Consider the following 17,671-nt stretch of genomic DNA (forward strand, 5'->3'; position numbering starts at 1 on the left):
TTCTTTTTTAACTAAAGTCGTTTCTCACCTCCTCCTTATTGTGTTTTCTCCCACTGAGAACTTAAACTAATTTGTTTTGTACCTTTTTTCTTAGAACACACCCAGTGCAACAATGTTTGACACCCACTGGTTAAGATTATTAAAACCTTTCAAATCCATTCATCCATTTTTCGTTACGCTTATCCCTGCTGGGGTCGTGATTGATGCTGGTGCCTATCACTCTTCCAAATATAAGTGGGAACATTTTTGTAAGATATTTTAAGAGATGTAAGGAGAAGTGGCAGACTGCTGGTAGAAGTATGTTATTTTTCAGTTTCAGCAGAGAAATTATCTTGACTTATTAAAAAAAAAAAGGCCAACCAAAAAAAAATCATTGAGAACTTTCACTTAGCCCTTAACCTTTAGATGTTGGATAACATCTGAAAGCTGTTCCCCTGACATCTCTGTTTGATGAGATCTAAATCAATCTGAGAGAAAAATAGACACGGAAGAGAGAGGAAAAAAAAGAATAAAACGTCCTGATGGACTGTGAGGGAATTTAGAGAAAAGCTAAAACAAAGCAAACACTTAGAATTAAGACTTCTAATCCAGGCTTGAAGGGGACAGAGCTTTGTTCTGGCAGTTTGAAAGAGAGCATGAATAAGAGAGTTAATGCACTGAAGAAAAATGTTTCTGTCTAAGGAGTGATGAAAAAAGTCTATTGAAATATACATAAACCAAAGCAGACAGAAGACATTCTATATCCTTCAGCCCCTGGTATTCATTATTTATACTGGATTTTTAACAAGAATACTTGACATTATGCCTGACATTGCATGACATCTAACCAAATTCTTTTAAAATTCTTCTGTTTTGAAACATATTGAAAGTTATTTTTAAAACAAAAGCCAGTCATTTTCCTACTTCCTCATTTTAACTTCTCCAGTTCTGGTTGCTGCATACAACGGCAGAAACAATCACATTAATAGATTTATAAAACAACTTTCAACTAATCAAGTGATTGAATAACTGTATAATCATGATCATATACTGATCCCTAAACATGAAATTTGCTAAAAGAGCAACCCCCTAAAAATTTCATATTTAAACCAAAAACTGTAAAACTAACAAACAATATGCATTATATAAAAGATTAAAACTTTATTTTGTCTGTGAATGTTTTCTATCCAGGACTGCTCAAGTGGCATTTCCAAGTTTTGTTGTGTTTTAACAATGTAAAATACATTTAAAAATGTGTAATCAGTGTTTTAAGCCAAACTCTATTTATTCATTTTATAGTAAAACCCATCTGTATATTATGCTATTGTACATAACTGTAAAAACCTCTTTTTTAATAGTAATATCCATCTGTATATTATATTCGGTACATATCCAGCTGTAAATTTAGTTCATAACACGAGTGATCTATATATTATATTCATTATTTATAATAGTGTTCATCTCTATACTCATTCAGTAGAAATACCCATGTCCTGTATTTATGGAGCCATTATTTATCCTGCGCTTGCTGCTATTGCAGTTCTGGTTAGACCTAACCTGCATTTTGTTGCCTTGTACCTGTACATGTGTAACGACAATAAAGTTGAATCTAATCTAAATCTAATCTAAAAATACACCTTCTTATTGAGGTATGTAAAGTTACTAAGAATATGTACATATCCACTGTAGTGCAGAACCATCACTTGAGTTTAAAAAGAAGCGTCAACTTCTGGATGTTTTGTTATAAAATCTCCTCATAGTTCATAGTGAAGATGAATTGCTTTCATGCTATTCCAATAAATGAAATCAACCATTTAAATTTGATTATAGTTTTTTTTATTTGAACAGGAGTCACATTTTGCGCTTCGTATTGTTCAATAATAATTGTTACACGCTTTCATCTTTATAACTAGCCACTGTTGCCTTGTAGTCTCTCTGACTGTTCTCTTTGTGCATAGGTGCTTTTACACCAGATACTTCGGGTTCCCTAAACAGCCTTATACATGACGGTTAGGTTAATTGGTAATTCTAAATTTCTCCTAAGTTAATAGATAATTCTAAATTTCCTCAAGCGATGAGTGTTTGTTTGCGTGGCTGTGACCTCTGGGTCTCCAACTAAACTACATGCAGTGTAATGATGAAATACATGGTTAATAAATCAAATGCTTTGGTAAAAAAAAAAAGAATGAGATCAGAGACAGAACTACCAACTGACAATGAGGTAAAGTGACCTGAAACCATTCAAAACATAACATTTTAAGTGTGATGTTGAGATAAGACAAAAACAATAATTAAAGAAAAAATCGAAATATATAAATTGTAAACATGTGTCCTGTCCACACAAGTGAAACCAGTACCAATAAGGAAACGATTTATTGCTGGGTGCAGAGGTGCTGCTGTGACAATAAAACAGAACTGTCTACAAAAACACTGGACATTCCCAGAAAACCCACGCAAGGTCAACAGTGAGGCAAGGAGGTGAATGTAGGTTCACAGAGAAAGATTTCAAGAACAGACACGGTTTGCTTGTATACACCCCAACACGAAAAAGACGTTTTAATAGAAATGGGTTAAAATATCTCGGTAATGTTTTCAAAAGTTGCTAAAAAGCTACAATTTTGAAGGTGCAAAGCATTTAATATATATGTAGGGTGGAATGTTATCAGGAAAAAAATCTATTGCAGTGTTTGAGATGATGGTTGAGATATTAATCATGGTTAACAAATTTTTCAGCTACTTGCGAATGTTTTGAACCATCAGTCACTAAAGATCTAGCACTTATGAGGGCATTAGGGGCACTTCAACTCCATCAAACTGCCAAAATATCAATATACAAAATGTGATTTTCTGACACAATAAATACAATATTTTACAATATTGCAGTCCATTGGCATTTCATATTGCATTGAAATATACAATTATTTAATAAAGATATATAAAATATTTTCCTTGGATATAGTATTTGGTAGGTTTTTCAACATACTGTTTGCTAATCCAAACACAATCAGTCCTCACACTGATTGCAACACATGTTTGTCTGCCTTACATCTCTGCAGCATGTGAAAGAAATAGTTTCAGCTTTGTCTCTTTATAATCAGATGTAGTTCTAACACGGGACCAGACTGGTACAAATTAACCATGTTCGAACTATTCCAGCCTGACAGAAATGGAGTGAATTTGAAAGTCACGTACACCTTGAATATATGCATGTGCAACTTTTTCAAAGGTTATATAGCAGTGTCCCAGAAATGAAGTGATTTTCTGATAAATGATTGTCTGTACAGATAAAGCTCCGTCTTCCCCAGCCAATCTAACCCTTGAAGTGGCTTATTCTGCCTCAACAGCTCCAAGGACACTTTCCAGTTGTTTTACAGGTCACATCCACAGAAGCCTTTTCCTGCAGTCTTTGCCTTTCCCTTCCATCTCAAACTAATGTTGTGGTCAGAAAAACTAACTTAGAAAAAACTGAAGCAAAGATCTGATCAAAAATAATGGTCTTTCTTTGTGGATTAGATACCAGGGGGTTGCCAGCGACATAACGTAGCAGCCTATTTAGTGCCAATCTACTACAGATTTCCAAGGGTAAAACCAAAACAAAAATGTGTCTGTTTTCATATTTCTCTACCTAAATCTGTTCTTTTTTTTCTTCCGAATCTGTTTTTAAATCATACTTTAAAATTTGAGCCGAATACGACAAAAAAGAGAAAGAAAAACTGAGCTATATTTAGTTTGGGAAAATGTTTAGCTTAGCAAAAACAAGTCCTTTTTATAGGTCAGGGACCTTCAGGTAAAGTCCTCCATGGCCAGGGTACTGCACCTTTTAGACACATTTTCTTCACACAAATGTTCAGTAAAAATTAGAAAAGTATATTATTAATATCAAAAAACAAGCAAAGACCATCAAACAAAAGGCCATAAAGCTTGGACTTCTAATTATCTTCGAACCAATGATATTTTAACATTTTATGAACTTCTCAACTAGTTCAAACCTAAAACACTATAAATGTTTATGCTGCTTAAAACCATTAGGCTGATGTTATTGAATAGGGCTTTGATTATAAAGGCCTTGCACATAAAGTTGCACCAGGAAAATGACAAATTCAAAGCCAACAGGATGCAAAGCTAACAGAATACTGCAGCATGTTTTTTCTTTTTTTAATTTTGTAAAATAAAGGTTCATTAGGACAAATAAGTAGGCAATTAGTGCTTTACCTTTAGGAAAAATTATAGCTCCCAACATTTCTGGGTATTCACTAATTAGCTTTGTATCCTTCTGACTACCATCAGTCTGATAAGCTTGTTTAGCCCCCTGGCTACGAAACAAGCCAACCTGCTGACACAGTTTGCTTGTTAGATTTGTGAAGCATAACATATTTTGACCTGAGGTAGGAAGTTGCTCAGAAAGTGTGAATGTTTTTTTTTTTGTTTTTTCTCCCATGTCTGTAAATCCAGGGGGAAATCTCACCAATATTCTGATAGCACAGAAGAAGATGTCAAGGCGTTCCAGTTACAGAAAGAGGCACTATCATAATTCCTAGTCTCATCCATCTTTTAAAGCTGCATTCCTTGTATCATGTAAACCAAAGGGAATTTACATTACAAATCCAGTTACAATATACAGTGATTTTGCAAAAGTACTTGTAAAACTCTCATATTTCCATAATTTTTTTCATTAAAACCACAAACTTTGGTGTGTTTCATTGATGAAGAGAGAAACCACCTGTGGTTCATTGTCAAGTTAAGCAAGAAAAAAGCAACCCTCTATTTAAGCTAGGAGGAACTTCTCTTATAAAGGCAGAGAGAAAAGAAAAAAAGATGAATCCTGAGCATTGCTATTTGCTAAGCTAATGCTTTAATCCTATTGTGTGGAGCAACATAAAAAAGGTAAAGCTAAGCTGCAGTTACTGCAAAAGTGAAGCAGAAAGCCTCCAGGACAACATAAGCTAACGCTCTGTCTTATTAGCTTGATTGACAAAAAGAGACTGACACGGGAGTGGATTTTCACTCCTGTCCCGTCCCACTCCCACAGAAAAAAATTGTGTCCCGTCCCGATCCCGGGCCAGAGTAGAAATCTAAATCCTGTCCCGTCCCACTCCTGGTGAAATTACTCCCACTCCCATTCAGAATGACTCCCGCTCCTGCACCACTCCACTTCTTGTTGTCATCAATAAGATTTCTGCCAATACATTGAATCTGAATTTCTATGAAGGGTCAGTTAAGTTCCTGTTTCTAACTGTAGTAACTGTTGGTCCCTCCATTGTTGTTTTTGAGCGCGGGTGAAAAACTCAGAGCGGAAGCACTGTTGGTTTTTGGGTCGTGTAGTTTTTTTGACTCGCATTATAGTGTAGGCTTCAAGGAAAAAAACGACAAAATGGCAGCGCCAGTACTGGATTTTTTTTTCTTTCCATTTTATTTTATTTTTTGGCATCGATCCTAGATTTTTTTAGTTACTATTGGTTTGTTCCCGCTCCTGTCTGCTCCTCTTAATGTTTAATCCTGTACCGTCCCAATCACGTGATCGTTACTAATACTGACTCCCATCCCACGGGAATCCCGTGACGCGTGGGATTCCCGAAAAAATGTTAGTCTCTATTGACAAAGTCACCCCACATTGGGGTTTAGTTAGTCTGAGCTTCCCAGGACCAATTCAAACCTAGATGTCCTCTTTCAATAGCGATGGACATCATTTGAATTTTAACAATTCCGGTTCAGATTTCTTGTTTTGATTCTGGTTACTATCGATTCTCAAATATTTTTCCTTTAAGAAAAAAAATCATAAAAGTTTACATGTAATCAATAAGCTGGAAAGTCGGGTTCTGTCAGGATGAAATCGTCCAAACTTCTAAATGAAATTTAATTCCTTGAAAATCTAACCTTATGGGAACGTTATTTTTTTTTTCACCCAATATATTAATTTTAATAGCTCTGTTATTGGATGCCATCTGCACTCAGTGCAGGAGATGGGAAGCAAGAGGATCCTAACTTGATTAACATCCCTGCTGGATAATATTTCCCACCCCATACATAAAGCTGTTGCAGAACTGGAGAGCTCCGTCAGTGACAGACTGCTGTACCCTAAATGCACCAAGGAGCGTTATCACAGATCCTTCCTCCCAGCAGCTGTAAGACTTTATAACCCCCACTGTTCCCAACAACCTTAATAAATTCTTACATTAATGCTGATTTCGCACAGTTTTCATCTTAGACAATTAAATAACATGTTGCACATCTCTGATGTTGCTGCTATTTTGAAATATCCATTACTGTAAAAATTTCCACGGCTGTATATTGGTCATTTAATCCCCAGGTGCACAGTATTTATATTGTTAACCCATTTTACAGTACAGTATTTTATTTGTTTATTTTTTAACTCTTCATTATTATGTTATTCTTATACACTTTTCAAAGGTCCACTGTAACACTAGAATTTCCGCATTGTGGGACAATTAATGGATTTTCTATATTATTTTTTTTTTCAAACCTGTGAACTGTAATATAATCTTATGAATTTTCTTTTTACTGTTATATTTTTACATGGAGATTTCTGTTTTAAAAAACCTAACTAAAACACATTAACATATATCCATTGTCTGATGCTACAGATACTTTTGTGGTATTAGACAGTTTTATGATTTTATCCACCTGATTCTGAATGAGGTGAAGTTAAAGACTGAGTGGCTGAGCTGTAGGAAGAAGCAGCGCAGCAGGAAGGCATCCTGAAAGAGTTTATGTCCTCACCATCGTTTACTGCACCTCAATTCCACTCAACTATGCAAGTGGTGATGATTACTTTTTTTCAGGAAGGAACAATCAGGTTTTTTACTTCATAGTTAGTGAGATTTACAATTTACAAATGAACTAAATGAATCAGTGGTAGATAACACCACTCAAGAAAGTAAAAACCCTGTCTTGTTTTCTTCATCCTGTTCACATAACCAGGGGATAAGCTCCGTCCAAATGCACTTTACACCTTACATAGCATATTTGTTCATAAATCACATATAGTACATTTACATCTATGTTATTTTGTTACATTTTAAACAATGTTTCACTCATAAGACAAAATATATACGGGTAATTCATCCAACAGCTGAATCAGATCGGTATAAGATATCGGCCGATACTCCCAGCCCAGGTATCGTATTGGATCTGAAAAAAATTTATCGGTATATCTCTAATATCTAATAGGTTATACCTTGGATCTTTGGATGCTCTCCTACAAAAAAATTTAGATAAAAAAAAATGACAGCTCATTGTGCGCACTCTGTTAACACTGATTATTAATGAGTCAGAGTTTGTGGTAAAAGGAGGATCACAAAGAGGGGGATGGGATAAAGTCAAATGCAGAGTGTGGAGTCAATAAAATATTACACCAATAAAAGGTACTAATACATCCTTTGTATAATTCTATTATTAATGTACCTTTTTCAACATTTAACATACTAGAGCATGTTTTGTGGAGACTTATTTTACTGGCTACGTTGAAGTGGCATTTGGTGATTTTTATCTGACAACATTGTCAGAAAGAAGAAATTGTTTGTTCCTAACTGACCTTTGTACTGAGCCGGAGAGAAGAAGCATCTTGAGGCAGAGCTGGATAGATGGGCAACAACTTTCTCCAGAAGGTCAGCCAGCACTGTAGAGAAAAATCAGATTCATAAATAATAATACAAGCGAAAGCAGCTATAATGTATATTAGATTAGAAGATGTATTATTCAGACTATATTGCATACACTCCTTAAAGGAATGTAAAATAACACTGATCTGTATTATTAACAGCCATTTCATGAATGAGCCCTATGGTGACTTTTGAATTTAATATGTTATTGGCATTTAAATAATACAAGCAAAGCATTTTGGAAATATGTGAAGCTGACAAATGAAGCTGAAAATTAGGGCTCATGTGCAAAAACACATGTTCAGCAATGTGTTCAGTCAGCTTTGCAAGCATCCACTCACATCAATTTGTGGCTTCAGTGCCCCCAACTGTCCCTGAATAAACCCTGTCTACATCACTGTGGGAGTCGTATATCACAGAGCTGCGTGACAAAGCCACCCACAGTCACTGAGGATGTAACAAGGAAGATGCTGATGGGGATTACAATGAAAACCAAAATAAATACAGTGACCTCCTACAGAAAGAAGTCAGGAACAGCAAAGTTGATAAGTCTAAAGATGCTGTGATGCATAATACAGGTAAAAAAAATTTTTTTACAGCAGTTGCCACAATTAATAACCTTGGTCAAGATTTCCTAAAGCATGAAAATTGTTATGTTACTTCGGAAAATGCCATTGTTTGCTTCTTTAACCATAGTGTTAGTAAGTCAGTCTCGGATCCACATCCTATCTAGCATAGAGTGAGAAGCTTTTTTCTTGCAGTCATTTCCCTAGAAGTATCAATGCACATTTAGATTGCTTTAATTGCTAATTTCCCTGTAGTTCTCTGCTATATCAGGGAAATAAAATAGGAAATGAACATCTAAAATCAATGAATAAAGACTACTTTTCCATGTTGTATGATTTGTATTTTATATTTACAGGGCTTACATCATGCAAAATCTGCCCTTTTGAGCTTTTAACTATGTTATACACTCACCGGCCACTTTATTAGGTAGCCCATGCTAGTAACGGGTTGGACCCTCTTTTGCCTTCAGAACTGCCTCAATTCTTCGTGGCATAGATTCAACAAGGTGCTGGAAGCATTCCTCAGGGAGTTTGGTCCATATTGACATGATGGCATCACACAGTTGCTGCAGATTTGTCGGCTGCACATCCATGATGCGAATCTCCCGTTCCACCACATCCCAAATATGCTCTATTGGATTGAGATCTGGTGACTGTGGAGGCCATTTGAGTACAGTGAACTCATTGTCATGTTCAAGAAACCAGTCTGAGATGATTCCAGCTTTATGACATGGTGCATTATCCTGCTGAAAGTAGCCATCAGAAGTTGGGTACATTGTGGTTCCAATCTTCTATTGTCCAATTTCGATGAGCTTGTGCAAATTGTAGCCTCAGTTTCCTGTTCTTAGCTGAAAGGAGTGGCACCCGGTGTGGTCTTCTGCTGCTGTAGCCCATCTGCCTCAAAGTTCGACGTACTGTGCGTTCAGAGATGCTCTTCTGCCCACCTTGGTTGTAACGGGTGGTTATTTGAGTCACTGTTGCCCTTCTATCAGCTCAAACCAGTCTGGCCATTCTCCTCTGACCTCTGGCATCAACAAGGCATTTCCGCCCACAGAACTGCCGCTCACTGGATGTTTTTTCTTTTTCGGACCATTCTCTGTAAGCCCTAGAGATGGTTGTGCGTGAAAATCCCAGCAGATCAGCAGTTTCTGAAATACTCAGACCAGCCCTTCTGGCACCAACAATCATGCCACGTTCAAAGTCACTCAAATCACCTTTCTTCCCCATACTGATGCTCGCTTTGAACTGCAGGAGATTGTCTTGACCATGTCTACATGCCTAAATGCACTGAGTTGCCGCCATGTGATTGGCTGCTTAGAAATTAAGTGTTAACGAGCAGTTGGACAGGTGTACCTAATAAAGTGGCCGGTGAGTGTATATTGCTTTCATCAAAATAATGCATTAAGTCGTATATAGATTCATTCACACATCTCAGAGTAATCCTCATGAATTCTGCCGCCGGAGCAGCAGCCCCTTCCTGTCCTGTGAAAATGAGCATTTGGAGAATATCCATGTAAATGCGCCCCCTCCTGGAAGCAGCTACCTTAACTGTGCTGTGCCCGCACGGTAAAAAAAAACATCCACCTTCTCCAAACAGGGAGGGGTGATGATTCTGGCTCAAAGTTAGAACAATTGGCTCTATTAGCAGCTAACCTGCACAGGGCAGCAACCTTTTCTTAGCTAATGTCTACAGCTTGGTTTTTGCTATACATGTCTGCAAGGTCGCTTCAGCCAAATCACTTAATGTTGGGCTCCAACGGCCCTCTGTGTTAACAGATCCTCATGGAAAACATGGTGAGTGAGCAGCAGCACCTGCTGGAAGGGTTTGTAAATGTAAACATCTAGAGGCGTCTAATGATTTAGTTCATAAATATCACCACTATCAACAGAAAACTCCTGGAAAGAAATGATTGTCGCTCTTGGACGACAAAGAGGCTTTGGAAAAGTTGTAAACAGCTGTGTTTTCTACTTCCTCGTGTAGTTGGTGATGTCAGCTAGCAGCTTTTGCTGAATACGCACACCCGGAGCTGACCAGAATGGGGGAAAAGCCGCACAGAGCATAAATGTTGCAGACAGACGCTGTGACAGGCAGCTCATTTTCCACACATTTTCCACATTAAATGTGTATCAAGCATAATGAGCCATTTAGTTGTGAAAATCTGTATTTTTGGCTTGAGAGCTCTCTGATTTCTTTCAGGCCTCAGCAGTGGTGTGATACAAAGACGTCATGAAATGGCATCCACACAGGGAGAGGCAGATTCAAGTGCTTTTCTTTGGGTAAAAAAACAACTATATTACATACCAAATTAATACCTCTGTAGTGTTGAAGGCATCATTTCGTCATATAATTGCCTATAAGTGACTCTGACAGCATCTATTCTTGAGGAGTAGGTTAGAATAGCTGCTGAGAGGAGCAGAAGTCTCACTGACAGTTACAGGAATCGTTTGGTGGCTGTGATTGCCTGTAAATGTTGTGCAACAAAATATTAAGTTACAGTAATGGTACCATAATCTTTGTCCAGTTCTGTTTCACAAGTTTTTTTAAATCATTCTGTTGAAGCATGGTTGAAAAGCTTATTTTCACAGAATTTATCTAATCGTCATTTTTACTTTTGTCAGATTTAAGTCATACCTGTGGCCATTTTGAGAGTTCTTTCATTAAATAAGGGGTATCAAATGTTTCGTCCACATGTGTAGGGAACCAAATGGTTTTTTTTAAGATAACATACATGTATGTTTTGCTAAATTGTTACATGATTGATGAATCAGTTGCAAATCAGGATAGTAGGAAGGTATATCTGCATAATTGTTTTCATCTGCAGGCTGGAAATAGGGTGGCAGGTGGGCCTTTATTCTGACACTGCTAAATAAACATATAAATGAATTGCAGGATATTTTGTAAACACAGAAAAGCATAATGATAATCATTTCCCCATCTGTCAGCTTAGAAGACAGAGGCTGATGATCACAACCGCTAGCAGAAGCCAGTCAGTGAATGTGAGCTTGACTGAATGCATCTTATTGATATGCTGTTGCAAGAGACCAATTAAAGAATCAATACACTGACAAGAGAGAGAGGTAGCGAACATGAAACAGCTCAAACAGTCTTGATGAAGAGCTGCTATAGTGAAACATTTCTGTCTCCCAGCAGGAAAAGAAAAACAGGAAGAAATGGATTTTTAAAAAGTATATTATTTAAGATATTTAGCTGATGTGGAAGTCAAACCTTAAATGTAACAATTTCCTTTTATTGAGCGCTTTTTAAAAAGAAAGAACCAAGTTTTGTGTGGTTATTGACATGTCAAACAGAATATTATTGCTGCAGCTGAGGGAAGCTTAGGAGATAATAAATCCTGTTCATCTCTTTTTTTTTTTCCTATGAAAAGACTCAAATGAGCCCCAGAGAGCAGAGTGGATGATTCTGTAGGCAATTTCCAAAGTGTACTGATGAAAGGCGTAATCAGGTTTTCTGCAATGCTTCATTTGAATGTATTTTTGTCTTTCGTCAATCAGGACCATTTACTCCTATATAAGAAAAATAAGCGTAGGTGCAATTTAAAAAGCGTCAGTCAATGACAGCGGTGATGAGTTATTAAATGTGAATGTGGGCTTTGGATTTCTGTAATCTTTGTGGGGAGAGTGTGTGGCACAAATGCATTAAAATAAAAGCCATCAGCAGTTCATATATACTAACACAGGCGCTGTGATTCAGTGCATTAGTATGGATTTATTTGTACATTTGAAATATTTACATTCCCCTTAGGAAGATTAGAAACAGAAGCTGACTCACGCTGTATTTTCTTAAAGTTTTTTTTTAAAGTGTGAGAAGCAATTCCTTCTTATTTTCATCATACAACCTTTTTTCCTCCTTATGGTAGAGTGAACCATAAATAAAACATAAATCAACAACATGGCTGTATTTCATTTCAGAAAAAAATATCTCCAACATTTACACTATGTTAAATCAGGTCTAGGGTTAAAGCAATACTATGTCATAAAACTTAATTTTTATGTTTATTTTTAGTGCTTTGACTTAAACTGTCCAAATAGTATTAATGTGTCTGAGGAAATACAAATAGCAGATTTTATATTTACATAAAAGCAACTGTAAGGTAAATGAAGCAACACTTTAGAGCAGGGGTGCTAAAGTCCAGTCATCAAGAGCTACTACCCTGCCACATTTGATGTGCCCCATTTTTGACACACCTGAATCAAATGATTGGCTCGTTACCACTCATCTGCTGAGCTTAATGAGGGGATTGAGCTTTTAAATTCATGTGTGTTAGGGAAGAGATGCATCTAAAAGTTACAGGATGGTAGCTCTTGAGGACTGGACTTGGGCACCCCTGCTTTAATGAGACCATTGCTGAGATTAAATCCAGTGGCTGTTGCTTCCTATGGCCAGATTTGCTTCCTATGGCCAGATTTGTTGGCCCAGCACTCCATAGCGCAGCACCGAGGCCTGTTCGTATTGGAAGACTCCTTTTTGTCCGTTTAGAAGGACAGGTCCAGTGTATCCTACATAGCCTTGGGTATCCGATTATTCATTGCGAGCCCAAGCAAACTGGCTGCTGCGTGCTCAGAAGAAAAAGGTAAATGGTAGTGATGGTGAGATGAGGCCTCATGAGGCATTGCACCGTTTGGCCAAATTGCTTCAACGATCCCCACAGTTCATGAGGCTTCATGTGAACATGTCACCACCTACTGGTGGAGTGCAGAACTACAGTTTGTAATAAAATCTGTGATTTTTTTGTTTTTTTTGCAACTGTTTTTCTTTTTTTCCCCTTTTAAGTTCCCTTGAAATTATTAATGGTTGGTGTGTATAATAAAATCTTTTGTAAATTTTTTTAAGTGTAAAATTTCTTAGAACAATAATTTAAGGTGCACCGTTTTTCTGCCATTATAGTGAAATAAACTCAAGCAGACAGTGAAAGCGTTTGTGCAAATTAGGCAATGATGAGCAAAATGAAAGGTGTTAGTAATTTTTATTCAAACATGATAGTTTTTTCCATGTTTTTTGGTTTTAATCAGGTTGGAAGTTGTGTTCAACCAAACTTTTGGCTAAACCGACCTAATTTACCCAATCTATATTTTTACTTGGGCAAAACAATGCAAATTAGTCTCATCAGCCAAAATAATTAAGTGTAATCGAAATTTTCAAAAGCCAAAGACAGGTCTTGAACCAACAACTTCTAGAGTGAGAGCCTGACTTACAGATGACACCACCTATGTAGATAATCTAACACAGGAGAAAATACTTCTTATCACTGACGTTGTAACGCGGGCTTTGTCTGGTGGTTTGCTCAAATTTTGATCATTACATTGTTTATTCTAACCAAATTAGCAACTAGATTGGTTGTTTTTCCAACCAATCTATAATTAGAATCTATCCAAACTTTATCCAGCTGAGAGCATCTCTCCTCCAAACTCCCACATCTTGACTAAACACTGAGGCTGTTTAGATGCCTTTCAAAATTCTTGCGCATTCTGAACCACTTTCCGAAGCGGTCACGTGGTCTTACGGTAGCGAGGCCTCGGACGTCATCAACTTTTGGCCCCTCCTCTAAATGAATCACGTCTCGACACGCGCTTCGGGGAAACGCCCCCTCCATTACTCAACACACGCCCCGAAGCCTCGGCTCATCTCATAACATCACTAGTAAATGGCGCCGAACTGTGATGAATACTCTAAGCGCATTTTATTACAATACAAGAGCATGAATAGTTCCATCTGAAATTAATGAAAATAGTTGTTTTTAATGGTTATTGGGTCAGATATGTGGCGGGTTAATGTTTTGTTTTTTGATAGGTTTTATCTGTCCCTGAGTAAATGGGTTTGGAAGACATTTAAGGATATATTCTAATATCTGCAGTGTGGGGACTATAAATCTGAAATTCACAATGACGTTACTGTTGCTGAAGCTCCTCAAAAATGTAATTAGCACACAGAACAATGGTAAGAATTTCGGCATGCATTCTTTGCCTCCTTTGTGGTAATTGTCATGGTTGCTAGGCGACAGACAGTACAAGCGGTGAAAGCCGGAGAAGGTTGGACCTGTTTGAATCCATAGCTAACATAACTTTTTTGGCCTTCTTAGTTTCACAGCCCTCCGAGGACCCAGTCCAGGTAGCACAGGTCCTTGGAGGATGCAGCCGCTGAAATCGAACACACCCTATTTTTCCAAGCCAGGAACCTTTTCCAGGAACTAGGGTACTTCTCATTTTCTATGTTTACTCTGCTTTATTTCCACAGTACCAACTAGAGTTAGTACAGATAAGCTGAATAGAAATGGACCCAAACTCTAAGCCAAGTGGTGAGATAGTACTAATAACATGATCTTTAAAGTTGTAGGTAATCCTTTGTGGACTGTACTACGCATTTTGGCTTTGAGAACATTCTTGGCAATAATTTTCAGGCCTTGTAGAGTAGCTTATTTGTTGTCGCTATTCTCTGTTCATTTCTATCTGTGGGTACAAATGTAAAAATCTTTTCAGATTCGACAGGAGAGCAGATACAAATAATCAACCTACCTAAAGCGATGTGAATGAATTTAACTTTTGAAAAGAAACAAGAGGGAATCTTCTAAAAACATTTGAGAAAAAGTTTCTTATTTCTATGTGTTATTTCAGTTTTTATAGATTTAGACTTGGTATCAAATAGCAATTGCTCTGAAAAATTTACCAAATATGCTGCTTTTGGTTTTAGACAACCAGTTTGTATTTCTGACAGAAGCTCATGTATATTTCACCTCCAGAACAAATTTAGGGATGATGCATAAATGCAATGGTAAAAAAAAAAAAAGTTGCTGTAATCACAGCCATTCTATGCATGACGTTTGTATGAACTTTATGTGATTCATACTGCCTCTTAAAGTTTTGGATTCTTTGTTAAAATATCATAAACTCATTAAAAACCATTTTAATTTCAAATAATGGAAACCCAAAGAAATACTTCAGAGTAAGCTTAACCAAAAAATTCAAGATCATGACCGTTTCAGTAGGAACTAGAGTTGGTAACCGCTATTTTTAAATTTGATGGAGCCTGATGCTGCTGAACCAATAAACTGAAATATAAATTATAGAACAGTTTTTTGTCATTTTCATACATAATCGTTATCAGCAGAGAAGGCAAAACTGGTGAGATTCAGAGTTGGATGTCTGAAGCTAAGACGGGTCAAATTTGTCAGAGCTGCATAACCTGAAACTCAGGCAGAGCAGTAAAAGGTCAGTCTACAAAGTACTGAATAAATTAGAAAAAAAGAGGTGACCTATCTAGTCCTCTTTTTGAGTTTGTTATGCAACAAAAGTTTTCAGTATAGATGTATGCTGGCTTTATTGTAAGTGAAGTTACTAAACTATTAGCGCTTAGTATCACCTCAGTACCTACTGGATGGAAGACAATAAAGAGATGTAGTAACTTACCCTTTCCAGACAGAGTGTTGGATTTTGATATGTCTTCGCAGAAATGTCTTTGGCAGATTTCTAACCAGTTCTCCTCATTCTTTGGTTCTTTCGGTGAAGCCAGAAATGCACCAATCTCGCTCTCTATGTAAAAGGAAAACAGTATTCCCTCTTAGTAAAAAAGAGAACGTAATACTGCTTAAATATGGTTTAATGAAAGAAACAGCAAGGAAAAAGATATAAAAAAGAGAAGGTGAAATTGGTATATCTCTTACCTTTTGTGTTATTTTGAAAATCTTGAAGGTTTAGAATATAGCAGGGGGGTGGTGGGTAGCTTATAAACATCGGCCAAGAGTATGGATCTTCCCCCTGAGTCAAAAGGGATAACCACATATTTCGAGTGTCATAAATATTTGAAAATAAACCATAATAACTATTTAATGGCACCTTTTTCAGACCTGGTTGATTTCTATCATTTGCATAATTTCCTTATTCAGTCCGATCACACAAATATTTTCCAGGTTGTTGCAGCACCATCAATATGCAAAGCTGGGGCAACACAGCTCTTCAGCTGTTAAACTCTACCAGGAAAAGCAGATAGCCATATGTTGCATCCATTCAGGCCTATGCTCTCATTTGCAAATATTTATTTACTTTTTATTATTTTTTTACATTTCTGTCTCTTTTATCCACCTTACTTTTATCTTTTTAAATATTTATGTGTCTCTTGTGCTTCTTTTATTTTTATCTGTGATTTGTGAAATGTGAACATGTGTGTGAAAGGTGTACTACTACTGCACAAAATTGCCCATACTGGGACAAATAAAAGCTACTGAACAATTAAATATCAGCATCCAGAGCCATTATTTCTATACAATGTAAGCTAGCTTCCTAGTTTTCAACTTTGCAGTAAGGCGATCTGGTAAAAGTGGTAACACTTGTTGAAATACTCTCATGTTCTTCCTTTGCAGTTCAGTAATTCATGATTCATTCTAGCACGTAGTTTTTGTTTATGAGTAAACTCGGTGTAACTTTAAGATATGCTCCTTTTGTTACCAAGGTTTAGAAAGTCAACTTTCCGTTCCTTTTTTCTATCATTAGATGATGTAATCGTTGAGAAAGTTCGAAAAGCTGTAGACCATTTATTATACAGAAACATTACAATGGGAGAATGCATTTTTAAATACGTTTATAAAGACTAGGATATCGACAAAATTAGCTGATTGAAAATTAAGTGCATTGCTTTGCAATATATTTTACTTTTCTGACTAGGCTGTCGGTGGATGAGGCTGTTTTTTCTCCGTCTCCCCTTCCCTGTCTACCCTGCTTAGCTCTGTTTCTTGTCTTTTATTGAAGCCTCTCTTCACATAGCTTCCCAAAACCTACAAACTGACTTATAGTTCTGGTCAGCTGGTTTCTCAATGCAATTGATCACATTTTTTCTACACGAAGACAGGCAACGGGGAACCCTCCTGTGCAGGCGTTACCTTTTTCTCTGGGTACACAATGGCTTTGTGGCAGAAGTGGAAGATTTTGTGCCTGTCTATGAAGGACGTAGAAGATGGATACATATTTGGATGTTTGATAACAAGATTTCTAATGTTAGGAGTTGGTGGATACCTGGCATGTTGTGAAATTCAGAAGACACGGGGGCCGGTTTGGCCATTGTCAGGTTGCCCAGCATGTATGAGGGGATCTGCAGAGCTATCAAACTCAGCCTGAGATGTTAAGGGACCAGAACCATAAACTGGATGTGATCCTTGCACAGGATCGCAGGTTGGCTGCGGTTCCTGGACTCCGAAGTGAAATGGTAAAATCTTGGAGAAAGTTGTAAGCTTGGATCTTGGCGGAGTGGAACACAAAATCTATTCTATTGGGTTTTGCTATGATGAGACTCCAGCAAAAACACTGACGGCTGGCAGAAATAATTTAACAACCAGCCTGACCCAAACAATCTGTCTCTATCTGAAGTTAGGCTCCCCACTGAGTCTTGTGGCCTTTATCTAGTCGAGTCTCCCGAGATGAAATGTAAATATGAGGCTCTGTTCCCTTGGTGTATCCCCTAGTTCCTTGTCTGTCTATGATAGGTGGTCAGCTTTCCAGCAG

General features: G+C 37.2%; 1 protein-coding gene across 1 annotated transcript in view; it reads right to left on the minus strand.

Moving 5' to 3' along the window:
* The window catches only part of tbc1d32 (TBC1 domain family member 32), a 105,884-nt gene that overhangs the window by 31,194 nt on the left and 57,019 nt on the right, over positions 1–17,671 (minus strand). Inside the window, exons 25-27 of the mRNA XM_015371724.1 lie at positions 15,841–15,934; positions 15,587–15,709; positions 7,532–7,615 (exon numbers count right to left, since the gene is read on the minus strand). Coding sequence (XP_015227210.1) covers positions 7,532–7,615; positions 15,587–15,709; positions 15,841–15,934 — 301 coding nt within the window. The remainder of the gene's footprint in view (positions 1–7,531; positions 7,616–15,586; positions 15,710–15,840; positions 15,935–17,671) is intronic.

Source organism: Cyprinodon variegatus, unplaced genomic scaffold (genome assembly GCF_000732505.1).
Source record: "Cyprinodon variegatus isolate N-32 unplaced genomic scaffold, C_variegatus-1.0 Scaffold64, whole genome shotgun sequence".
Taxonomy (NCBI): Eukaryota; Metazoa; Chordata; class Actinopteri; order Cyprinodontiformes; family Cyprinodontidae; genus Cyprinodon; species Cyprinodon variegatus.